The following is a 27,510-nucleotide window of genomic DNA, read 5'->3' as shown; positions in this document are numbered from 1 at the left end:
AGGAGACAACCATACAGCTTACACTCACACATTCACTTACTCATACTTAGACCCCTTACTCACATACATCCCTTACTCTAATACACCTTTTACTCACATACACCCCTTACTCACATACACCCCTTACTCTCATACACCCTTTACTTACATACACCCCTTACTCACATACATCCCTTACTCACATACACCCTTTACTCACATACATCCCTTACTCACATACACCCCTTACTCACTTACACCCCTTACTCACATACACCCCTTACTCACATACATCCTTCACTCTCATACACCCCTTACTCTCATACACCCTTTACTCACATACACCCCTTACTCACATACACCCCTTACTTACATACACCCTTTACTCACATACATCCCTTACTCAAATACACCCCTTACTCACATACACCCTTTACTCACATACACCCCTTACTCACACACACCCCTTACTCACATACATCCCTTACTCACATACATCCCTTACTCACATACACCCCTTACTCACATACATCCCTTACTCACATACACCCCTTACTTACATACACCTTTTACTCACATACACCCCTTACTCACATACACCCCTTCCTCACATACACCCCTTACTCACATACACCCCTTGCTCACATACACCCCTTACTCACATACACCCCTTACTCTCATACATCCCTTACTCACATACATCCCTTAATCGCATACATCCCTTACTCAAATACATCCACACACTCATAGACATCAAACACTCATCTACCACACTCCACAGTCCACATATATACCCCTTACTTGAATACACCCCAGAGTGACAATTACTTATGCACCCCATGTACTTCGAAAACTTTTGTAAACAGATTTTTATGTGTTTTACGAATAAAATTTACAACATTTTACGTTTAATGAATTAGAAAAATAAAATAAAGCACACATTCCCCCCTTTCCCCTTCCCAGATAAAAGGATGAATATTAAAAGAGGTAATATGAAATCTCCTGTATAGGCACCTGCCTGGCAACACTTCAAAGTCTGCACGGTCTCATAAGTTGATGAATAGTTTTCTTAACTGTTTAGATTCTTGTTTTTCTAGTTGACTAAATTGTAGAAAACACAGAGCTATTTGTAAACCTTTAATTTTCCTCGAAATCAATTAATATTCCTAGCAAGGACTAAAGGAGACTACAGATTTTTAGAATAAAGGGACTAGACGCTTTTTCAGATTTTATTTATCTCCAATATGTAAGCATATTATAAATATAGTTTAACAATTATATATAAGTTGGAGAAAATATTTGTTTTTGTAAGCTTCCTTCTTTAAATACACAATACATATACTATAAAGGAAAACTGTTAAATACTTGGACAGTGACGGACACATAATGTTTCATGATATTACAATAATTTGCCCTTAAATCTACATATATAATTTTTTTGTCTGTTTGTCTGTTTGTTTGTTTGTTTGTTTGTCCCAGCATATATCGTGAACCCACTTACTAATTTGCCTCAAAGGAATTGAGTCTTTGGAACAAAATCAAATATGTAAACCTCAATATCTTTAGAACTCGATGTTGTAAATCTTTGACATTTCAAAATTTCAAACTCAGAATTCATAGATGAAATATCAAAGGTCTGCAACATTTGGTTCCAAAGATATATAGTGATTAGAATATCAGAGTTTGTGGCAAAGACTCAATTCCTTTGATTAAGGGAGCTCGGTAGATTGTGGAATTGTTTTTAGCTTGGTTTTATATTTCTAGATTGTGTGGGTTGGCTATACTTTAATCCAGACAAAGCTTGGTTCCCAAGTTCAGTATAGAAAATAATCAATTGGCATTGGATGGTCATGTTTAATTGACAGTGCAAATATGCATACATTCTAGTTTATATTTACATAGGACATGAGACACGTTATATGTTCTTCGTAAACTGTTGAGCTATTCATCAAGACTTCTAATCCTAACTCTGTCATAATTTACACCCCCTTCACCAACCCACACAACAAGAACATAGAGAAATTAAAAACAAAGAGTTAAAACTTATCTTTTACCCAAGGAGTTAGTTGCTTTAATCCATCTGTGACCTGTGATACACAATAAACCACCCAGCCTTTCGATTTATTTTATTACATGATGTACTATTCACAATGATTCAACGATGGGAGGAAGGCCACCCACAACAATTTCTCTTCCGAGCCACATTCTCCTCATTTTCTTGTCCGAGACACCTCGGAATCTTTGTTTTTCCAGTATTATTTTTTATTGATAGAATACTATTGAAATACGATGTAGAACAACTGACGGACACATGACAATTTGTACAAATATTTTCTACATGGACATCCTGTATAGAATGTAGAACTACCAGTGAACACCCTGTTGTGTAATTACCTGTTGTGTAAATGTATACTGTGGGTGTATATACTTAAACCCTTCATTGTTTATTCTTTTATTCATTCTTTTCTTCTTACATTTAATTCTAAATATGAATTATCACTGGTTCGTGGTTCATATGAAAAATAAATCTATTCATAAAGTGATAACCAGAAAAGGAAGACGACATTAAATTCTAAAGTTTGATTTTTACAAAGCAAATAGCTTTACTAGAAGTAATTAAATCACGTTTTAAGTGAAATGGGTCTGTTTTCACTGCACAATTGCTGTGTCTCAAGATCATTGGACTATTTAATGTCATATCTTGAGTCTAAAAGTTGACTCCATAGATAAAGATAGATTGCACATAAGACGACATTTTTCATCTTGAAAGATATAAATGTACAGAGGTGTTTTAAAGATATTCCTATTATATAGATTAACTAGTCGGTTGTGAATATTGGCTGTTCTTATGTCATTGAGTACTTGTGGTGTACATGAGTTCTGTAGAGAGAAATTTAAGTAAGTTTAGTTCTTCTCATGTCCTTCTTCAGTTCTTGTCAATATGATATATTGCTCAGTGAAATATTGTTGTTCAAATAGTTCCATTCCCGGAGTTATTTTACACTCTATTATGAAATCCATTAAAACACCAAACCACCCCGCTTATCATTGAAGTTATACACTTTGACCCCTAGAAGTATGAGTTCGCGGACTGTACAATTCTTGGTGATTTTGCGTACATAAGCTATCTATGTTTATTTATTTATCTATGGTTGACTCCCTATTCCAGAGCTTTCCATGGTTTAAATTAATGTTTTCTTAATTTAGATAACTAGAAATTCAAGGCGCTTCGCGCCCTTCTTTCTAGCCTTAGAGGGCGCTTCGCGCCCATCTTCTAAATTAGTTGTGAACATGTTCTCTTTGTGTACATCGTAAAACAAAACAAAAAATAATTCGCGGATTTTCACAAAAAATTTCGCGGATTTTCAAAATTTTTAAAAATTTAATGACGATCGAATTTTGATGGAGACAAATATTTGAAATTTTGATTTTTCATAAACCTTCCCTGGGGTCCCTAGATGTCCCACAAAAAATTTGGGCCCGATCGGTTCAGCCGTTTTGACGTTTATTGGATACAAACAAACAAACAAACAAACAGACAGACAGACAAACAGACAAGCCAAATTTATATATAGATTAAATTGAATATAAACCCTTCTCATCTTTTCATTTCTCCTATATATATACGTGGTCTTATTATATTCAATGAATGGTTTTTGCTTTTTTAATCCATTAAAAGCACTGCCGTAATTATTCTTTTTTTATATTTTTTAAAAAAAGTTTTTTCATTTAGAACTCTTTTTTATCCAACTTTCTTGGTTCTTGTAAGCCTTTATATAGGCCTTTATTCTACATATTGTTAGTTTTTATTTTTTCCTTTTCAATCGATTCCTCTTTACCATAGGAATATTTCTCTCTCGCTAGGAATATTTCTCTCTAGCTAAGAATATTTCTCTCGGGTTAAATTCAAAATTGACGCTATTATTAAAGTAAAGGAATTGAGTTTTTGCCACAAATTCAAAATTTTGAATCTTTATATCTTTGCAACCTGACGATGTAAACCTTTGATATTTCAAACCTAGATTATTTGATCTCGCAGAAATCATAGTTTGAAATATCTCCGGTCTACGATATTAGGTTGCAAATATATAGGGATTGTAAAATCAGTTTGTGACTAGAACTCTATTCCTTTAACGTTTTTAGATTGAAATCTTACATGTTTTCAAACAGAACTCGGTTCTCTTGTTGAAGAACTGTATATTGAGAAGACCTGAAATGTTTTGAATTTCAAGAGCCAAGAGGTCACAAAGTCGTACAAATCATATTGCAAAAACTTGACCTTCTATACTTCTGTCAAGAAATGCATAAGTTTTAGTTTTGAACACAACTTCTTTTTCTAAAGCTAAAAAGCTATTGATAGAATAGATTTAAATTCTAAGTGCAACTGCGACCAAGTTTTCCATTTTTAGTCTTGGGTGTTAATTCAAACTTAAAGAGCTGTTAGTGTTAGATACGAGGTCACAAAGTCGTGTGGTTAATATTCTGGTAAGATGTAAGTGCTCTCAATCAATTTTATCAATTCTTTGTTTTTTATTATTTCTCACATCCTCTTACTTTCTAAACTTTCCATTCCATTTTGCTTTTTGTTTAATTCATCGATTCTGATTCTTCCATTTACCCATCAATCAATCATCTCCATCTTCTTCTCACAATCAGTATCCCCCCCTCTTGGCCCCCCCCCCCCCCCCCCTGTATTCCGGTCCAGTATAATTTGTAATTGTACACTCTCCGAACTCTTATCATAACATCTTAACTTTATTAAATGGAAATTAATACAACCATAAACATGACATACACGATTATTCAAACAAACACACGCACACTTCTACGGACAAAAAATGAGTTTATATATTATTATCAGAAATATGAAGAGGGGAGAGAGCAAATAGATTCTAGTACAATAGATGGCAAAGTCGTATTTGTACATTCTCTCAGTACAGCTGTATTCTTACGTCACAAGTGTCAACTTAGTTTTTGTGTCCGACAAAATTATTAATAATAGTGATAATTTTAGAACAAAGTGCTTTTATTACAGTAAAATAAGTGCAATTTTATGTGTTCTTCATTTCTGTTTTTACACTTTTTTATTTAATTTTGGAAAACATGACAACTAATGTGAGAAAAATTCGTTGTCCTTGTTATATTTGACAATTGTGACGTCGTGTATAATTGATCCATTTCTCTGTTCCCACCTATAGTACTTGATAATCTATTTTGGATTATTGGATTATCTCCAAGTCTTAACATCAATATACGCTTAGAATCCATCTTTATATAAACTTTGCTTGTCTTCTGTTTGTCTTCAAAACAGCCGAACCGATCGGGGGCCAAACATTTTTGCCACTCACATGAACCCAGAGAAGGTTTATGGATGCTTAAAATTACAAAAAATTTTCTCCAACACATTTCGATTTTTGTAAAATCTTGAAAATCCACGAACTTTTTTATTGTGTTATTTTTTACAAAAAGAAGATTCTCACAGATAAAGCCACAATTTTAGGAATTGAAATAGAAGATGGTCTAAACGCCTAGTATTGTTAAATTAGCCTTATACAACTTTTGAATTGTTTCAATCTGTTCCCAATTTTGCGTATAGTCTCGATAAAATCAAAATTTAGAGCTGCGAACGATCCAATATGGTGTGGGACACCCTATACAATTAACAAGACAAGTCGTAGTTCACTGTGATTTTGCCAGGTTTAATTTTTTGCATAAAACGTGCTGGGTACAATGGAAAGTCCAGACTGACTGACTGCATTTATGCAGTACATGTTGTACCGGCTTGGATCATGCAAGTTTTAGAGTGGGGTGATCCTTGGTAGTACTGTAAGGCTGGACTTATGTTATCAATGTTTACCAATACAATTATTTCCAATAAATTCAGAAATGTTCATGATCAAACTTATTCAAACCCAAAACCTTTCTTGATCTTTACAAAGATCTATTTTATTTCTGAATAATCAAAAAATCTTTTGATTTTAATATCTTGATTTTTAACTTTTCAGTGTAATGTGAAGAGGAAGGGAGGGGTAAGTGGCAAAGGTTTGTTTTCCGACAGTTTGTTCTTGGGTGGTTTTATTTTATCATCAATAGATGTCTCCAGCAGTAAACTTTTTCCATGAAGCATACGCCCCTGTTACTTTAACATCATGATTGTTTAGAATTTCACCCACCTACAACTAAGAACTAGGTGTGACAGCGTCAAGGCTTACAACAATATTTTACATTTATAATTGGGTATAGTTTACTGTAATCACCGGTTCATTTCAAGAACCAGTCTAGAACAAGCTGTACAGTACAGTTATAGACCACATAAGGCAAAACAGTACAGTACGCCAAATGAACCATCCCCATTCTAGTGAAATTTATGTAAGTTAAACGTGTGGATACATTTTAGATAAATAGTTATTTTCAACTGCTTTATTTAACATAAATAAATAAAAGAGAAAAACAACTCAAAAAAAAACAATTTTAAAAAAGAAAGAAAAAATATAGTTACTAATGGTTCGCTAATAATTTAATAGGATTTACCATAAAATTGTATGTACTGCTGTAAAACAATAGGCAGGCGTGTCGGTGATAATAGACTGGTTGATTAATTTGCCAATTGATTAATCGATTGGCGGACTCGTTGATTTGTTGATCAAGCTCCTTAACTTGGAGATGCAGATAGTTGCAAACATACATGAAAATCCGTATATTTCAAACCTACAATAGAATATAGGTATAATAAATTAAACGGCAATATTAATAAAATTAAATGACAGTGTTAATATGGAGTTGTATATTTATTAGTATAACTGACAAGTTTTCCATGTCTGAGTAGAAAGGAGTGATTAAGGATTTGAGGGGTTTGATGGAATAGTTTAAAATATTTGTAAACACTTATGAAATATAAACCCAGTTTTTAAGTGGAATTTACTATGATTGGAAAGTTATCTATGGATTTAATCTTTTACTTCGTAAAATGTTTTACTGTTTCGATTTTCCTTTGCTTAGGGTAGAGAGGTAGAGTCGGCGAAATTGTTTGGTTTGGGTTTGGGCTTGTATAACGACGACATGACGTGAGAGTAGGGTTAGGAGATAGGTTTATGGTCAGCAACTGCAGTTTCTGGGGGGAATGTTAACAGTGATCATGCCCAGGCTTAGCTTTGTTTATATTCCTCCCAGAAACTGCAGTACTCTTTATTTTATACAAGTTCATATCATATTCGTTGATGGGTTTGATGGATAGTATAGGATAGGATAGGATAGGATAGGATAGGATAGGATAGGATAGGATAGGATAGGATAGGATAGGATAGGATAGGATAGGATAGGATAGGATAGGATAGGATAGGATAGGATAGGATAGGATAGGATAGGATAGGATAGGATAGGATAGGATAGGATAGGATAGGATAGGATAGGATAGGATAGGATAGGATAGGATAGGATAGGATAGGACAGGACAGGATAGGATAGGATAGATAGGATAGGATAGGATAGGATAAGATAGGATAGGATATCTTAGGATAGGATAGGATAGTCATTTTTATGAAAAACTTTAAACAATTAAAAAGAAAGGATTTTTTATTGAGGGATAAAAAGAAAGTTAAAGATAAAAAGATAAAAAATACCAAATAATTAAGAGCAGATCAAGGTTTAATTGCAGCTTGCACTATCTCTGAGCTGTAATGTAAACACAAGACGGATGTCACTGCCTGACATGGGATCCATCTTTCACATAAAAAATCAATGAAATATTCTGGTCATAGGAAATTACTATGTGAACTATACAAATTTTCAAAATTCAATGCTTTTATCCTCCTCGGATACTAAACGAACACTGATGCATCCAGAGAGAACTGGTTTCAATATGTACGCAGAGTATACGCGACTGCAAGTAACTTTCCTTGCATTATAACCTTGAGATAGATTATGTTTGTTAGATTCAATAAATAATTATTTATTTTTTTAAATATTGAATATTTAAGTATAGATCGATTTTGATGTTTAAAAAAAAATAATTATTAATTACACATCATTGTATGGAAAGATTAAGATTTTTGTTTAACATCAAATAGTTACGTATTTGTCAAATTAACTAACCAGTTATATAACGAAATGAAAAAATCGTATATCAAATATTTGATAATGTATAAATGTAAGGTTGATATATATAAATATTGTACAATGTAGATACATGAGCGATAAAACAATAAAAATTAGTGTTCTTTCATATTTTTTGTTTGTTAGCTCAGTCTATATTTTATCTTTTTGTCTTTATTTTGTACTTGTCTGTCCTTTCGTTGGTTTCTTTAGATCAAATAAATAAATTTAAAGGAACTCATAGCGTAATTTCAAGTGACCTTCCATTTCAACGCTACCTTTAAATCTTTGACTCTTCATTGTCTTCATTGAGTAGAGAGAGCTCTGTGTGGAAATGTGTTTAATAGCTTTTGAATCGTTCTGAAACTGGTGAACGCTGTGAACAATTTTTGTTTCAGTAGATTAATAAGGATATATATGTTTCAGTAGACTAATAAGGATATGTACGTTTCAGTAGATTAATAAGGATATGCATGTTTCAGTAGATTAATAAGACTATGTATGTTTCAGTAGACTAATAAGGATATGTACGTTTCAGTAGATTAATAAGGATATGTATGTTTCAGTAGATTAAGAAGGATATGTATGTTTCAGTAGATTAATAAGGATATGTATGTTTCAGTAGACTAATAAGGATATGTATGTTTCAGTAGACTAATAAGGATATGTATGTTTCAGTAGACTAATAAGGATATGTATGTTTCAGTAGATTAATAAGGATATGTTTGTTTCAGTAGATTAATAAGGATATGTATGTTTCAGTAGACTAATAAGGATGTGTATGTTTAAGTAGATTAATAAGGATATGAATGTTTCAGTAGATTAATAAGGATATGTATGGTTTCAGTAGATTAATAAGGATATGTATGTTTCAGTAGATTAATAAGGATATGTATGTTTCAGTAGACTCAGTAGATTAATAAGGATATGTATATTTCAGTAGATTATATATATATATATATATATGTATGACATCCATGATCAGTCAAAGGTTTACACAAGGTGTACCGTTGTGAATCTGGGATGCCTGAATTTCCGAGCCGGGTCACCCTTTCCGGTCCCATTTTGTACTGTATCGCCTGGACATTGGGTAAACAAAGCAGACACTCAATAGGATTAGCAGAGGTGCAACAAGGTTGACGCGGTCAGACTTTAGGTTGAATTTACTTTTAGTGAAGGGTCAGAGGTGCGTTATAGTCCCTTTAATGAATTAGAGCTAGGTCGCTTAACTACGTACCGCCGTGGAGTATACATCTATAGGCAAAGAGAATAGAATATATATTAGAGGGGAATTTACTAGAAAAAAGTGTAAAACGGCCATTTTGTTGTATTGTTTCCATATTTCACATATTTGTGCTACACAACCTTTTGGGCCCTGGAACATTATTTTATAGAAAATCTAAAATAAATATCAAAAGAAAACCAAATTATGAAATAGGCTTTCACTTTACAAACGATGATTTTCCGTTATAACTATAAATCAAATGATGTTTTTTATTCACCTAATTCATTTTATAAAGTTAATTTAACAGCTTTAAAAAATTCGAAATCGAAATGGATAGTCTAGGGAACATACTGTATTAATGTACTTTAATGCATATAATTTGTGAACATTTACATGAATTGTACACTTTGAACTCCCTTTCAGGCTGAAAGGGACTGAGAAAATTCATACCGAGAGATTGTCTAAATTCCTCTCTGATATATATTCTATTCTCTTTGTCTTTAGGACATGGATAATTCTGAATCACCAATTCAAAATATGTGGTTGAACAGTCTATAGCTTAAATTTACTAAACCTGGTCCCATAGTTAGATAAAAAAATAATATATTGAATTATAAAATAAATTGATATACTAATGAATATGAATGTACGTATAGATATCTACTTATTCTGCGTTGTGAAATTGATAATGAATATAGATTTATTGTATATATACTCTTACAAAACAAATAAGAAAGAAACCATACCAAAATAATTTATAACTTTTTTATCTAAAAAAGCGTAAATTTTTATTTTAAAACTTGTATTGCAGTTACGGCAGATATTTTCTATATATAAATTTGGCTTGTCTGTCTGTTTGTTTGTCTGTCTGTTTGTTTGTATCCAATAAACGTCAAAACGGCTGAACCGATCGGCCATCGGGCCCAAATTTTTTGTGGGACATCACGTGACCACAGGGAAGGTTTATGAATGATCAAAATTTCAAATATTTGTCTTCATCAAAATTCGATCTTCATTAACTTTTTTAAGATTTTGAAAATCCACGAAATTTTTTGTGAAAATCCGCGAATTATTTTTGTTTTGTTTTACGATGTACACAAAGAGAACATGTTCACAATTAATTTAGAAGAAGGGCGCGAAGCGCCCTCTAAGGCTAGTCTATATATAAATTTGGCTTGTCTGTCTGTCTGTCTGTTTATCTGTTTGTTTGTTTGTATCCAATAAACGTCAAAACGGTTGAACCGATCGGGCCCAAATTTTTTGTGGGACATATAGGGACCCCAGGGAAGGTTTATGAATGATCAAAATTTTAAATATTTGTCTCCATCAAAATTCGATCTTCATTAAATTTTTGAAAATTTTGAAAATCCACGAAATTTTTTGAAAATCCGCGATTATTTTTGTTTTGTTTTACGATGAACACAAAGAGAACATGTTCACAATTAATTTAGAAGATGGGTGCGAAGCGCCCTATAAGGCTAGTATCTATATATAACTTTGCTTGGGTGTCTGTTTGTTTGTATCCAGCAAACGTCAAAACGGCTTAACCGATCAGGCCCAAATTTTTTGTGGGATCTCGCGTGACCCCAGGGAAGGTTGTGATTAAAAGGTTTTTATTTTTGTAAAATTTTTAAAATGAGTGAAAAAAGGTTTATGAAATCTTCTAACCTTTTTTATCCTGTACATAGAGAAGATGCCTACAGATAGATCCACTTAAAGGGAGTGTTCGCGAAATATGAAAGGGGGTATAGGCTTTATGCGATAAAAAAAAGCGCTTTTGATCGCTACTAATCTTACTTCTATCTGTTGCGTCTATAAAGAGAAAATTGTTAAAGACGTCTCATACCGAATAACTTAGTGGCCATACAAATTGAGATAATTGCAACATACTATCTTAAACCGCAAAAAATCAATTTATTTTCAAACAAATCATTTAGATATCACAACCTATATTCATCGATTATCTTTCGCCACATTTGTATATAGTTTATATTTTTTAATATTTTATTTTTTTAGAAAACGCTTTCAACGGATTTCGAAAATTGTGAGTGGTGTGCGGCATTCTTAGATATAGTTGCGCAAGCGACAAAAGAAACAAACAAATTAATTAAAAAATATTATAATATATAAACTATATACAAATGTGGCGAAAGATAATCGATGACTGTAGGTTGTAACATCTGAATAATTTGTTTGAAATTAAATTGATTTTTTACGGTTTAAGTCGTATGTTGCAATTTTCTCAATTTGTATTACCGCTAAGTTATTCGGTATGAGACGTCTTTAACAATTTTCTCCTTATAGACGCAACAGATAGAAGTAAGATTAGCAGCGATCAAAAGCGCTGTTTTATCGCACTAAGCTTATACCCCCTTTCATTTTTCGCGAACACTCCCTTTAATAGATGAAATAGAAGATGGGCGCGAAACGCCCTAAAAGCCTAGTTTATATACATATGAAAACAAAACAATTTCACGGGACTTTAGACATAATTTCAAACAACCATCCATTTAAAGACGGATGTATCCGATTCACATTGGTTCATTTAAAACCTTTGTCTAATCATTATAGACCATACTCTTCTCCTAGACTCAACCAGAAAGAAGGAGATAGTTAAATTCATGCGACATTACTGGTGCGACTCTGTACCTCGTAGCTCCTTTTAAAAAAAAAATTTTTTTACACGTTTAAGAAATCCAAATTTATCCGGTTACTAATTAGATCCGGTTACTTATTAGATCCGGTTACTAATTAGATCTGGCCGGTTAACAATTAGAAATAAATAAATAAATATTTTTATTCTTCTCAATAGCTGTTCCATAAGAGGAGCTATATGATTGAAAACATTAAAGAGTTCAATCTTAAATACAATATACTTTAGTTAGGTAACGGCTTAAAGGGTACCTTGGGGGACTGGACATGCCTCTCCATAGATTGGGAGTCACTTGAAGTTACGTCTACAGTCCCTTTAACACAGGAGAATCATTGATTTTTACTTTATATTCCCTTTATCCCTGCCTTCCCCCTCCATAACCTTATAAAATCATGCAAAAGATAAAGATGTGTGACTGTTTATAGGTTGTTTACATCAGTTTTGAGGACATTGTAAACAATATTGTTTACAATTTCAAACACTGTAATAAACATTTCAACGTCTACAAGAGACATATCTAGATTTAAATAATTCCCTAACGATGACGCAACTATTTTATCTCAGTTCCTCTCTTAGGTTGGACGGGAGATAATAATAATTTGATTAATTGGATAAAAAATCTACAAATAAATCGTGTTAATTAAACATTAAGGCTGAGAGGGGATTCACGAGGAAGGGAAAGCAATGCCTTAAAATATATTATCCGAGCCACAACTAGCAAAACGAACCACTTTTAGCAACACATACAGGATTTGTTCTAGGGTGAGGGGCAAAAATGTGTTAGATTGGATGTGTATGGAGGGTCAATGCCCCCTTGCCCCCCCCCCTTGACAACTTTAAATGTGGTTCATTAAGATATTCTTTCATATTCTTTATTATAAAAATGCATGTAAGGATATTACAGTATAATCTTTTTCTTATGCTCTAACCATCTTCGATATCCAGCATTGGAGTCTAATTATTAAATAAAGAATAAACATTTATTAAAAATTATTTAGATATTTATTGTTAAATAAAGTTGAAGTGTCTGTAGCACAGTAGGTGCAGTATATAGAGTTACAGTGGGGTTCAACCCTAGCATAATATTACTACAACATACCTTCAGATATATTTCAATCATTTATAATAAAGATTATATAGATAGGACAAAATTTTACAATATTGATTATATAGATAGGAAAACATTTGCAATATAGATTATATAGATAGGAAAACATTTGCAAAATAGATTATATAGATAGGAAAACATTTAAAATATAGATTATATAGATAGGACAACATTTACAATAGATAATGTAGATAGGACAACGTTTTCAATGTAGATTATATAGATAGGACAATATTTTCGATATAGATTATATAGATAGGACAACATTTACGATAAATATTATACAGATAGGACAACATTTACAAAACAGATAATACAGATAGGACAACATTTACAACATAGATAATGTAAATAGGACAACATTTACAATAACGTTTATATAGATAAGACAACACTTACAGTATAGATTATATAGATAAGACAACACTTACAGTATAGATTATATAGATAGGACAACATTTACAGTATAGATTATATAGATAGGATAACATTTACAATAGATAATGTAGATAGGACAAAATTTTCGATATAGATTATACAGATAGGACAACATAAACAATATAGATTATAAAGAAAAGACAACATTTACAATATAGATAATATAGATAGGACAACATTTACAATAAAGAATGTAGATAAGACGAAATTTAAAATAACGTTTATATAGATAAGACAATACTTACAGTATAGATTATATAGATAGGATAACATTTACAATATAGATTATATATAGGACAACATTTACAATACATATTATATAGATAGGACAAAATTTTAATAGAGATTACGTAGATAGGATAAAATTTCCAATAAAGATTATTTAGATAAGACAAAATTTTAATACATAGAATATAGATAGGACAACATTTACAATATAGATTATAAAGATAGGACAACATTTACAATACAAAACCAAATGTGCACCCTGGAAACCAAATGTGTACCATGGAAACCAAATGTGCACCATGGAAACCAAATGTGTACCATGGAAATCAAATGTGCCCCCTGGAAACCAAATGTGCACCCTGAAAACCATGTGTGCACCATGGAAACCAAATGTGCCATCTGGAAACCAAATGGGCACCCTGGAAACCAAATGTGCATTCTGGAAACCAAATGTGCACCCTGGAAACCAAATGTACACCCTGAAAGCCAAATGTGCCATCTGGAAACCAATGTGCACCCTGGACACCAAATGTGCACCCTGGAAACCAAATGTGCACTCTGGAAACCAAATGTGCAACCTGGAAACGAAATGTGCAACCTAGAACCAAATATGCAACTGAAAACCAAATGTGCCATCTGGAAACCAAATGTGCAACCTGAAACCAAATGTACACCCTGAAAGCCAAATGTGCCATCTGGAAACCAAATGTGCACCCTGGACACCAAATGTGCACCCTGGAAACCAAATGTGCACTCTGGAAACCAAATGTGCAACCTGGAAACCAAATGTGCAACCTAGAACCAAATATGCAACTGAAAGCCAAATGTGCAACCTGGAAACGAAATGTGTAACCTAGAACCAAATGTGCAAATGAAAACCAAATGTACACCATGAAAGCCAAATTTCTAAATTGTCTACTTTTAGGTTTCTGGGTTCCAGAGAAGCCGGGGTGATATAGCTTTCTCTTCAAATGATTTTGGGAGCACTGATTCAGGGCCTACTTTTGAAATACCAGGTTTTTTACTTATACATAACTTATTAAACAATCCAGATTTTTTATCTGTACGCCATTTGTCATGTGTTTGTTAAGTTAGCTGCTAAGATAATTAGTCAAGATATTTTCTTTTTTTCAGGAGTTAGGGGGGGGGGGGAGTTCCATATATAATAAGAATATAATTTTTCAGGTCGGGTGTCTTTTCAGTTTAACGGTGATGTATCGCGTCGCCAATCTCAAGGGGGGCAACGAGATTGTGGCAGGGGTGAGGGGGGCTGTGGATCCTGCACCCCCAAATGTTTAGGAGAAAAGGGGTCCATGGGTCCCCCTGGTATCCCTGGCTCAGAGGGTCCCAAGGGCCGCCAAGGGTTTGTTGGCATGGAGGGGTTACCAGGACCTAAGGGTAGTATTGGCAACCCTGGAGTTCAGGGACCCCGGGGAATGAAGGGGGACCGGGGGAAAATGGGAATGCCAGGTTTCCCTGGAATAAATGGACTGCCTGGACTCCAGGGACCCCCTGGACTACGAGGTCTTGATGGACTGGACGGATGCAACGGGACCGATGTAAGTAAAAGCTAATCATCAATCAGACAGAATTATCTTAGATTAATGTTTTTCCCATATTTCAGGGTTTGCCGGGGAAAATGGGGTTTCCGGGTTCTCAAGGTGAGAAGGGAAACATGGGGTATCCCGGAGAGAAAGGAGAGAGAGGAGAACCAGCCTATGTTCCACCAGCTCCTAAAGGACAGAAAGGAGAACCAGGACAAAACGGATATCCTGGAGAACCGGGTAGACCAGGACAACCAGGATATCCGGGTACTAAGGGAGACAGGGGACTGGACGGAGTAGATGTAGGTTTTTATATTTAATCATCTTTTAATTATCTCTAGATGAGATTGAACTTTTGTTTCTTTTTGCACTGATTTTGATTATTTCTTAATGAAACTTTTGTTGATTCTTTTCATTGAGTTACACATACTTGATAAATACTATTTCCAGGGTAGACCAGGATATGACGGGCAGAAGGGCGAGAAGGGGAGTATGGGATTAAGGTAAGAAGATAAAAATAAACAATAACGGAATAAAAATAATGAAAGGAAAAGAAGACAACAAAACAGAAGAACAGACAAAAATCAAGGAAAGGAATTGAGTCTTTCCCACAAACTCTGAATTTATAATCCCTAAATCTTTGGAACCCAATATCGTAAATGCTTGATATTTCAAACTTTTATTATTTGATCTAACAGAATTCATAGTTTGAAATATCTAAGGTCTACGACATTGGAATCCAAAGATATAAGGTTTAGAAAAGCAGAGTTTGTGGCAAAGACTCAGTTCCTCAATTTTAAAAAAAGAGAAAAATATAGAGCTGAAATCATTGAATTAGAAGATTATGAAACTAAAGTATAGAAGAGGAGAAGATTAGAGAACTAAAGTATAGAAGATGAGAAGATTATGGAACTATAGTAGAGAAGAGGAGAAGATTTAAGTACTAAAGTAGAGAAGATGAGTAGATTATAGAACTAAAGTAGAGAAGATGAGAAGATTAGAGAACTAAGGAATAGAAAAGTGGAAGATTGTGGAGCTAAAATAGAGAAGAGGAGAAGATTATGGAACTAAAGTATAGAAGAAACTGAAGTTAAGAAGAGAAGAAGATTAAGTAACTAAAGTAGAGAAAATGAGAAGATTATAGAACTAAGTAACTAAGTAGATAAGAGGAGAAGATTATGGAACTAAAGAAGAAAATGAAGAAAATTATGAAATTAAAGTAGGTAGAAAAAGATATGATTATGGAACTAAAGTAGGAAATTAAGAAGATTATGGAACTAAAGTATCTAGAAGAAGATATAATTATGGAACTAAAGTAGAAAACGAAGAAGATTATGAAACTAAAGTATCTAGAAGAAGATATAATTATGGAACCAAAGTAGAAAATGAAGAAGATTATGGAACTAAAGTATAAAATGAAGAAGATTAAGAGAACATCAGGACAAAAAAATTGCAAACCTGAATAGAGAAAAAGAAAGCCTTTGGGACCCGGGTCACCAATAGAAGTAAAAGAAAAAACCTAGAATGAATAAATCTCGAGGGGAATGAACTCAATGAACAGACTGATTTGTAGATTTTAGAAAACGTGTGAATAGTAAAAGTTAATTAAAGTATCTTTGTAATTAAAACTCAAGTTTTCTCTTTACAATTCAGTTCTGAACATTTAAACACTAAATAGTAAATACCAGAAACTGGGTTTGTACCAGTAGGAAACGTTTGACTGGACGGAATGGGTTAAATTCATTCTGCAGCTGCGGCCGAGTAAACTAACCAATTTTTGTGTCAAACCTTTGGTAAATAATCTCTCGAGGAGAAAATAAACTAAACTTATTTTGTTTGTTTAAAAGTTTCCATCACAGGAGATATAAGTACAAGAATATTTTTTATTTTGAATTTTTTTTAAGAATTGTTATTTATCTAGAGCTGAAGGAGAAAAGGGGGATAAAGGACAGAAAGGACGACCAGGGCCCCCAGGGAATGTGGAACTACCAAACTTTACGGTTAATCAAACTTTCATTGGACCAAAGGGAGATACAGGACCCATGGGGGACCAGGGACCAAAAGGAGATAAAGGACTTCGTGGAGAAACTGGACTACCTGGACCTCAAGGAATGACAGGACGAGTTGGACCTAAAGGAGAGAAGGGACTACCTGGTAGTCCAGGGCCTAGGGTAGAACTTTTTGTTGATAATTTTTTATAACTTCTCGTTATTAAAGGGACAGTAGACATAATTTTAAGTGATCATCCATTTATAGAGTAAGCTCATTGAACCTTTGTATGATCAATAATAAATGAAATATTCTATTTTTTTCTCCTGACAAGTTATTTTTTGTTGTTGGTTTCTTAAAAGAGACTTGCGGATTTTGCTACACAGGCAATGAAAGAAGTAGTCACTCTTGACTTGAAATTACATCTACAGTCTCATTAAAAATCATTTTTACTTTTTTCCATTTAATTCTCAGAACTTTATTTTATTAAATTCAATTTAGAAAAGAATAATCGGTTTTTTGATTAACCTTTATATCATTATGTAGGGTAAAGAGGGTCCTTTCGGACCTCCCGGTCCCATGGGTCAGAAAGGAGATCAAGGGAACAATGGATATGATGGATTATCTGGTAGACCCGGAGCCAAGGGAGAACCAGGGAGACCTGGCAGGGACGGAGAATCAGGGCTCGAGGGACCACCAGGAGCACCAGGGGTGAGATATAATTTTTCAAACTTTTAAGTTCTTTATTATTACAGAACTTTTATTCCAGGGAGGACCAAAGGGTGGACCACCAGGACCTCCTGGTCCACGAGGGTTTCCTGGACCACCGGGACCACCAGGACAGGACGGATCAGACGGAGAAACAGGAAAACCAGGACCTGAAGGTCCAGTGGGAGGACTTGGACTCCCAGGTTTACCAGGGTTAGAGGGACCACCAGGAGAGAAAGGAGAGAAAGGAAACTCTGGTTTGCCAGGTTTCCCTGGTTCTCCGGGTCTTCGGGGAGAAAGAGGAAACCCTGGAGCTACAGGAATAAATGGAGAGAAGGGACAGAAAGGAGAATCCATTGCCGTAAGTGTTCATCTTTTATTAAAAAAAATTATTTTTACGTATTTTTTATCTCAGGGTCCTCCTGGAAGGGATGGATTAAACGGAATGCCAGGACGAACTGGACAAAAAGGAGAGCGAGGTTTTCCAGGGCCCAGAGGTGTACCCGGAGATGCTCCAGGAACTCCAGGGCCCCCTGGATCCCCAGGAGACAGGGGTCCATCTGGTATACCAGGGTTGTCAGGAGTGAATGGTGAGAAGGGGGACAAGGGAGATAAAGGATTGAAAGGAGGTGAGTGTGCAGTCTGTTTCCCTGGGATGAAAGGAGAGAAAGGAGGACCTGGAAGGAACGGGTTGGATGGTATACCAGGAGAAAGAGGACCTCCCGGAGGTCGAGGAGTAACAGGAGAACGTGGAGATGATGGACAACCTGGACCTCCAGGACCTGTTGGACCAATGGTAACAATTCTTCAACTTTTTTATTTTAAACCAACAATTGCGAAGAGATTTTATGTTTTGTAGGGAGAAGCAGGAAGGGCTGGAGCACCAGGACCTAAAGGAGAAAAAGGAAAAGATGCATTTCTACCTAATGTTGTTGGACCTCCAGGACCTAGAGGAGGTCGAGGTGAACCTGGTCTCCTTGGAGTAGATGGACAAAAGGGAGGCCCAGGTCTACCTGGACCTGTCGGAATGCCTGGACCACAGGGTGACAAGGGAAACCCCGGTCCACCCGGGAAAGATGGACTTCCTGGAAGAGATGGACAACCTGGACCACCGGGTATACCTGGTCCCAAGGGAGATGGGCAGAAAGGAGATCCTGGACCCAAAGGAGATACCGGACCACAAGGTCCCAAGGGAGATACAGGACCTGTTGGAGAACGAGGGGATCCTGCAAAATGTCCAGCTGTAGAGGAACTACGGAAAGGTATAAAAGGAGAAAAAGGAGATGGAGGATTGAACGGGAAGGACGGAGAAAAAGGAGATCGAGGACCGCAAGGTATAATTGGTTTACCAGGACAGAAAGGAGATCAAGGACAGAAAGGAGAAATTGGTCCTTATGGACCTCCCGGTCCTAACGGAGTAAAGGGTGACCGGGGAGTCCCTGGTGTTGAAGGTTTGCCCGGTCCCCCAGGTCGGGACGGATTCCCTGGTATAGCTGGTATCATCGGAGATAAGGGAGATAAAGGATTACCCGGTAGACCAGGAGTAGGACCTCCTGGACCACCTGGACAACCTGGACTCAAGGGAGAGAATGGACTTCCTGGACTACCGGGGAAAAATGGACCACCTGGAACACCGGGTAATTAAATTCTTATAAAGAAATATCAAATAAGTAATAAATAACTAAATAAATTAACTGTCAACGTAATCTCCATTCAAAAAGTGTAATGTATGATTCACAACGGTACTCTTAAAAACTTTGCCCGATCATGAATGCATCGTCATCTCTTTGAAAAAAAAAATTTAATTGTCCTTTCTTTATAAGAATTTCTAAAGAATTGGTAGAATTAAGCAGTTTTCTATCTAAAAAAAAAAACTTTATCTCCCACATCAAGTATTAAAGGATAACGTTATGAATCCGGCATGTCACTATTTAAATGGAAGGTCGCTTCAAATTGCCTTCAAATAATAAAAAGGCATTTATATATAACAGCAGAAAAGAAATATTTTCAATATTGAAAATAATGGTTGGTCATCTCTAGAATGATTCCCGAAAATTTTTTGACAAGTGCTTGAAGGGAGTGTTCGCGAAAAATTAAAGGGGGTATAGGCTTAATGCGATAAAAAGTGCTTTTGATCGCTACTAATCTAATATAAACTGTACACAAATAAACTGTACACAAATGTGGCGAAAGATAATCGATGACTATAGATTGTAACATCTGAATGATTTGTTTGAAATTAAATTGATTTTTTTACGGTCTAAGTCGTATGTTGCAATTTTCTCAATTTGTATGGACGCTAAGTTATTTGGTATGAGACGTCTTTAAAAATTTTCTCCTTATAGACGCAACAGATAGAAGTAAGATTAGTAGCGATCAAAAGCGCTTTTTCATCCCATTTTTATCGCATTAAGCCTACACCCCCTTTCATTTTTCGCGAACACTCCCTCCCTTTACGATACACTCCATAGGTGCAGCCTTAAGCAGAGAACACAAATAATTTATTCTTTAAATGAAATGCAGAAATTAGATTGGGAAATCCGAAAATTCAATCTGCTATAAAATGATTTTTTTTTAATTGCACCAAGCTAAAGAAACTAAGTTTTTTCCACAATTTTTTTCTAATCTCTATATCTTTTCAACCTAATATCGTAGATCTTTAATATTTAAAATTTTATATTTTGTTAGTGTATAAGTAGTCTAAGTTTGAAATATCAAAGGTTAACACCATCAGTTTGAAAAGATATAAAAATTTGAGTTTGTGACAAAAACTCAATTTCTTAGTCGTAAGTTTGCTTACTGGACAATATTCATAAGATACATTTTTACCTTTTTTCACGATGATCCATACTTTCAACCCTGTTTTTACTTATCAAATGCAGCTTTTTTCGTAATTTTTTATTAACCTTTTTGCCTGGTTTACATTTAAAAAGAATTATTTGAGAGAAACTAAGCCATTGAGCAAAAAAAACATGTTGAAGTCCTTTAGGACAAATACTGATTATAAAATTATAGTTTTCTTTCTCTCATTTTACCAGGAAGAATATTAAAGTATTTAAGGTAGATTAAAGTTATGTGGTTAATTCATTTTTTTAGAATTGTTAATCAACAGATTTTAACCTCCAATAACTGATATTAAGCTCTCAATTATGAAATTACTTCTCAATTCTTTATTTTCTAATGAATTATATTTAAATATATTTGTGTGAAGTAAAAGTTAAGAAGTAATGATAAACCCCAAAATAGGATTCGTTGTATATAAATGAATATACATAAATCAAGAAGAATGCATTTCTATTGATACTCTTCTACTTTAAACCATTAATATTGAATCAGTTCCTGAAAATATTTATCTTCAGGTTTGCTTGGCATGCCAGGTATCAAGGGGGACCTGGGAGCTGTAGGACTACCTGGTCTCAACGGTATCAAAGGAGATCTTGGATATCCAGGTGTCCCTGGTCCCCCTGGTCCTGCAGGACCTGCCGGACCTCCAGGTAGGGACGGAACCAAGGGTCTACCAGGACTACCAGGACAGCAGGGTCCTCCAGGTATATCAGGAGTACCGGGTATGAAAGGGAACAAGGGAGAAGAAGGACGTGAAGGACCAAAGGGGTATCCTGGTATGCCAGGACGCCCTGGAACTCCAGGACTTCAGGGACTTGATGGACTTCCAGGACAGAAGGGTCTTCAGGGAGAGAAGGGGTTAAACGGGTTTCCTGGCCTGCCTGGTTCTCCGGGTCCTGCTGGAGTCCCTGGTCTACCTGGATCCAAGGGGGACAAGGGAAACCTTGGTCTCCAGGGTCTACCCGGACCAAGGGGACAGGAAGGAATGAAGGGAGACAGAGGACTCACAGGACCTATGGTAATTCGTTTCAAAAGTTACTCCATTTTTTCAAAATCTGTTAAAATGCTGAGAAATTTAAAATCAAATTATTAATAAAATATTAAAAATTATCCAGGGTCCTCGAGGTTTACCTGGAACTGCTGCGGCTAAGGGAGAACCAGGATATCCTGGTGCACCTGGAGAAAAGGGTTCTACTGGTCCCCCAGGTAGAGATGGAGTACCTGGAGTTAAAGGAGAAACTGGTTTGGCAGGGTTCGGTAGACCTGGAGAAAAAGGAGATAAGGGAGACCGTGGACTTTCTGGTCCACCCGGACTTCCAGGTCTTAATGGTCTTAAGGGTAATGCGGGCCTGCCAGGGTTCCCTGGACTTAAAGGACAGATTGGATTGAAAGGAGATGTTGGACCGTCTGGTATACCAGGGATAGATGGGACTCCAGGAGCTAAAGGAGAACCAGGGTTCATGGGAATATCCGGACGCCCTGGACTAAAAGGAGACCGAGGATATACTGGAGTATCTGGTATGGATGGTAGACCAGGACAGCCTGGAGTAGAAGGTTTGAAGGGTAACCAAGGGTTTGACGGACCGATGGGACCTAAAGGAGATCGTGGAATGGACGGTTTGCCAGCCTCTCCAGGTGTCAAGGGAGACAAGGGAGACCAAGGAATGACTGGACTTCCAGGAAAGGACGGATTGAAAGGGGAACTAGGAAACCCAGGACCACCGGGAGAACCAGGGTTTACCGGGTTGCCAGGAGACAAGGGAGATCGAGGTATACCTGGAATACCTGGCAGGAACGGAATGAAAGGAGAAATGGGATTTCAGGGACCAACAGGGATACCAGGCCTTAGTTCAAAGGGAGAGAAAGGACTACCAGGACTACCTGGTAAACAAGGACGACCAGGGATGCCTGGACAACCGGGAACTAAAGGAGACGCTGGTCCTCCAGGTCTACCTGGTATACAGGGAATACCGGGGGATAACGGATACCCTGGTAGACCAGGAGAAAAGGGAGATAATGGTAGACCAGGGATACCAGGTATCACTGGACCACCCGGTCCCACAGGAAATAAAGGAAACCTAGGTCCTACAGGATTCCCTGGTAGGAAGGGAGATATTGGACCACCGGGATATCAGGGCCCTCCAGGGGATAAGGGATACAACGGACCACCAGGAGAAAATGGACTTCCAGGACTCCCGGGAATGAAAGGAGACAAAGGAATGACCGGGATGCCCGGACCATCAGGACCACAGGGACTACAGGGGGTCAAGGGAGAGTTCGGTCCTCCAGGAGAGTTTGGACTTGCCGGACCACCCGGACTTACAGGACGGGACGGATCTCCAGGATTTCCAGGTTTAAAAGGAATACAAGGACCTCCCGGGTTAAATGGACCACCTGGAAAACCTGGATTGTCAGGACGACCTGGTCCTCCTGGTTCTCCAGGTATGCCCGGAATCAAAGGAGATATGGGACTCCCTGGACTAGATGGTAGACCTGGGGGACCTGGACCTACTGGACCTAAAGGAGAACAAGGTTTCGATGGAATGCCTGGAGCTCCGGTAATTATCATAATAATCAAAATAACGATAAAAGTATTGTTTAAAAGTATATTAATCATACGTATATACATAAAAAATGAATAAAACATTTGGCTTGATATTTTTTTCTTAAAATGCTGATGATAATAAAAATATTTGGTACACTAACAATCATGCTAATACTCGACTTGAATGTGTTTTTGAATCTTTAAAACATAATTCCTAAATTTTATTTTTTTATATTTTTGAAATAAATTCTTGAATTTTATGAATTCATGTTTGGATTGATTCCTAAAATGATATTGTATCGAACATCTGCAGTGTCTTGACTCAATGTGAATAATAATATATTTACGAGGTTCAGGGAGGGGGGGAGTGACCTTTCGGGTTTAAAGTTCACGTCTATAAAAATTCAAAATATGAATGATCAAATTAACAAAATTCATTCTTTTTAAAGCATTATTTGTGTGCAGGGGCGGCCTGGTTTGCCCGGGTTAAAAGGTCAAGACGGGCAAACATGTGTCGAGGACCGGCAGGTACCTACCGGTCATCTTCTGGTTCGGCACAGTCAGAGTTCCTCTATACCTCTCTGTGAACCTGGAACCACAAAACTGTGGGACGGATATTCTCTACTTTATGTTGAAGGAAACGAGAAATCTCATCACCAAGATCTAGGTAGGATAATGGTTCCAAGATCTAGGTAGGATAATGGTTCCAAGATCTAGGTAGGAGAATGGTTCGCAACATCAGGTATTCAAAGGGTTGCAGCTGTCACGCAAACATCAATGAGACTTTTGCCAATTACTTCTTTGAAACCAAAGCAAGAAAACAAAGTACTTTATAGTTTAAAATGTAAATGTTAGGGCTACAACAAAGTTTAAGTGAGTTGATGAGAAAAAACTGCAAAGACAACGATTTTGCGACACTCTATAGGTCAGATTTTAGGTACTTTCCCAAAGGATTTTTTCCCAAGTGTATTTTACCAAGTGGCGACTTCCCAAATGTTAAATTTCCAAAGCGGCAACTTCCAGAGTCTGTCCTAGCCGCAGCGCTCCCCAGGTCCCCTATTCCATCCTAGTCGCAGCGCTCGGCCCCCAATTGTAGCTTGAGGCACCTCAGAGGGCCTAACCTAACCACTGAGATGTTACCGCTTGGAAAATTGCACATTTTTGGAAAGTTGCCACTTGGGAAATTGTCACTTGGGAAATTGTCACTTGGGAAGTCTCTCTTGGGAAAATGTCTTTGGGAAAGTACCCAACACCAAAGTACACATAACTGGATAACTAGTCTTAAAAATGATGTAGCTCTTCATAGCAGCCTGGTTAGACTGGAGATCATAGACTGTCTAAATAGAGTTATTACAGTGACAAAATAGGTTTACTTATCCCCGAAATATTCTTTTAGAAAATTTTATATTGTATTCCAGGGAAAATTCTTATTTTCAAATTTGACAATTTTTAGATTAATTGTAGACAAATTTAATATTTTGAAAATATTAAAATAAAGAAGGAACACCACAACCAATTTTAGGGTGGTAAAAACATTAAATTTATATTCGCGTTCACATTTTCATATTTTCCATAAAAACGTTAAAAAAGAAATATTGATTGTTATGTTAAAGAGAGTGACGGGCAATGTAAAGTAGTTGAACTGAGTATGCAGTGTTGTGGAAAGCTTCTTTCGGATTAGGATTAAATCCTGAGTTTGATTGGGGATTATATAAACTTCTTCTTTATCTCCGTTTACAAACATTGTTGATCCTAAAAGCTCCAAGGGGAAAACAACATAAATCTCGGCAGTACAAATATTTAATGCTTTGAACCTAATAAATTACATTTCAAGGGCTTCAAGCGTAAATTCAAATAAGGCAATGTCAGATTCACAATCATACCCTTGAAACCTTTATCTGATCAATAATGTGGAAGATATTTCTGTTTTTTGGTTTAAAAGTTTTAATTCTTATAATTGTTCTTATAAATGTTTTCCTGCAATTAAAATGCGCAATTAACTTCTGTAGAAAAAACACAATTGAAATAGTTCATACTTAATCAGACAATGCTAGTAAGGGAACCGTTGTGAATCGTCTATTTACCATTTTTGTATTGAGGGTCACTCGAAATTACGCTTACAGTCCCTTTAATTAATTTTTAGAATTGTTTTATTTAAGGTATGCCAGGTTCTTGTGTTGCTAGATTCAACACAATGCCGTTCTTATTCTGTGACTTTAACGATGTCTGCAATTATGCGAGCAGGTCAATTTTTACATTTACGTGTAGTTTATGCGTTTTTTTACATTAGTTCAACTTTTTACTGGCTTTAAACTCAATTTTCTAATCCACGTATCTTTTCTATCTGATGTTGTAGACCTTTGATATTTCACAATATCAAAGGAACTGAGTTTTTGCCACAATCTTTGATTTTCCAATCCCTGTAAACTTTTCAACCTGATGTTGTTGATCTTTGACATATAAAATGATAATGATGAATGTCTGTGTCTGGATTAGAAAATTTAGTTTGTAACAAAAACTTAAAATGAAATGAGATTGACAAAATTAAGGTTTATCAGAGCTGAAAACTTTAGAATGAAATATCCATTATTGGAGCGCAAAATTTTAAATTTATCGGCTTCATATACGCGACTCTGATTGGTTGATTTTTTTACACTTTTCAGGATACAAGTACAAGATTAGGTTAGTCTTGGATTGTTGGATTATTCTTTTTAAACATTTTGAAAATCTGAGATTAAAAAATTTTAGCTTTTCACATTTCAGGAATGATAAGTCCTACTGGCTGTCTACAATAGCTCCGATACCTATGATGCCTGTAGCAGACTATGCTATCAGGGATTATATAAGCAGGTAGATATCAAAGGATCATCAGAGAAACCTGTTGTAACCCTATTTGAACATGTTAATTGGTTTAAAAGGCTCATCATGTTTTTTTTTCAATTACACAACTGTTTCTGTTCCTATTTAAAACTATTCAAATATGTCAATTCTTCCTAATAAACATTTTTAACACGTTCTTTTTGGCTTTTCGGGGAAAGTTACAATTTATTCTGGTCACAAAAGTTTCTCCATTTAAATTTTTTTCTGTCAATTACTTTTGCCTGAATCTAGCTGTTGAGGAAAGAAGTTGAACTACGTATGTTTAGCTAATTGAACTTCGTCTCTTATAGTCTCCTCTCGGCTACACTAAACAGCAATGTACCTACCGTAGTTAGTTCAGCTACATTTTGCTATTCATTAATTTTGGCCTCGATATGTAGTTTATATTTAGGGTTGCCCAAAAAGGATAGGATTTAACTTTTTGAGTCTTAGTTCTTATTTCTAAGATTCCCCGCAGCTGTAATCTTAAATCTCTCTTTACAAAATCATATAGAGGCAGGAACTCATATTGAAAGATTACACTAGAGGCAGGAAATCATATTGAAAGATTACACTAGAGGCCGGGAATCATATTGAAAAATTACACTAGAGGCAGGAAATCATATTGAAAGATTACACTAGAGGCAAGAAATCATATTGAAAGATTACACTAGAGGCAGGAAATCATATTGAAAGATTACACTAGAGGCAGGAAATCAAATTCAATCTAATGGTAGTTTTATTATCTAAAAGAGATTCAGAGGACTGTGTAGACATCAGTTTAGGTCAAGCTTTCCATTTATAAAGATGCATGTTGGATTCACAACGGTGCCCTTTAATTATTATTAAAACCATTTTTTCTTTGTCACCCTTGATCAGACGAAGGTGTGTTGGAATGCCACTTTATTAAATGGAGGGTCGGAGTGTCACTCCCTGTATATATAACATTGTACATGGTTCAGGTGTGTTGTATGTGAGGTTGAGAGTAATGTACTGGCAGTACATAGTCAGGATATGAATGTACCAGATTGTCCCCAGGACTGGGAGGGATTATGGATCGGATACAGCTTTGTCATGGTAATATTTATAGACAATTTTAATTTTTTCCTTTTATCATTTATATGAACTATTTAGTTTGTCATGGTAATATTTATAGACAATTTTAATTTTTTCCTTTTATCATTTATTTCATCTATTTAGTTTGTTATGGTAATATTTATAGACAATTTTAATTTTATTCCTTTTATTATTTATTTCATCTATTAAGTTTGTTATGGTAATATTTATAGACAATTTTAA

At 35.6% G+C, this 27,510-nt stretch overlaps 1 protein-coding gene across 3 annotated transcripts in view; it reads left to right on the top strand.

Moving 5' to 3' along the window:
- Positions 1–27,510, top strand: part of LOC111706397 (collagen alpha-2(IV) chain) — a 46,355-nt gene that overhangs the window by 13,067 nt on the left and 5,778 nt on the right. For all 3 annotated transcript variants that reach the window (XR_002766235.1, XM_023479272.1, XM_023479279.1), the window contains exons 3-17: positions 14,648–14,738; positions 14,908–15,281; positions 15,347–15,568; positions 15,717–15,769; positions 17,188–17,437; positions 17,802–17,966; positions 18,025–18,324; positions 18,379–18,759; positions 18,823–19,600; positions 21,323–21,825; positions 21,923–23,365; positions 23,818–24,019; positions 25,512–25,596; positions 26,116–26,202; positions 27,174–27,288. Coding sequence is in view for 2 of the 3 variants with exons in the window: in XM_023479272.1 (XP_023335040.1) it covers positions 14,648–14,738; positions 14,908–15,281; positions 15,347–15,568; positions 15,717–15,769; positions 17,188–17,437; positions 17,802–17,966; positions 18,025–18,324; positions 18,379–18,759; positions 18,823–19,600; positions 21,323–21,825; positions 21,923–23,365; positions 23,818–24,019; positions 25,512–25,596; positions 26,116–26,202; positions 27,174–27,288 (5,049 nt within the window). In the remaining variant the exon portion in view is untranslated. The remainder of the gene's footprint in view (positions 1–14,647; positions 14,739–14,907; positions 15,282–15,346; positions 15,569–15,716; positions 15,770–17,187; positions 17,438–17,801; positions 17,967–18,024; positions 18,325–18,378; positions 18,760–18,822; positions 19,601–21,322; positions 21,826–21,922; positions 23,366–23,817; positions 24,020–25,511; positions 25,597–26,115; positions 26,203–27,173; positions 27,289–27,510) is intronic.

Source organism: Eurytemora carolleeae, unplaced genomic scaffold, assembly GCF_000591075.1.
Source record: "Eurytemora carolleeae unplaced genomic scaffold, Eaff_2.0 scaffold70, whole genome shotgun sequence".
NCBI lineage: Eukaryota > Metazoa > Arthropoda > Copepoda > Calanoida > Temoridae > Eurytemora > Eurytemora carolleeae.
This window is presented reverse-complemented; position numbering and strand designations above follow the sequence as displayed.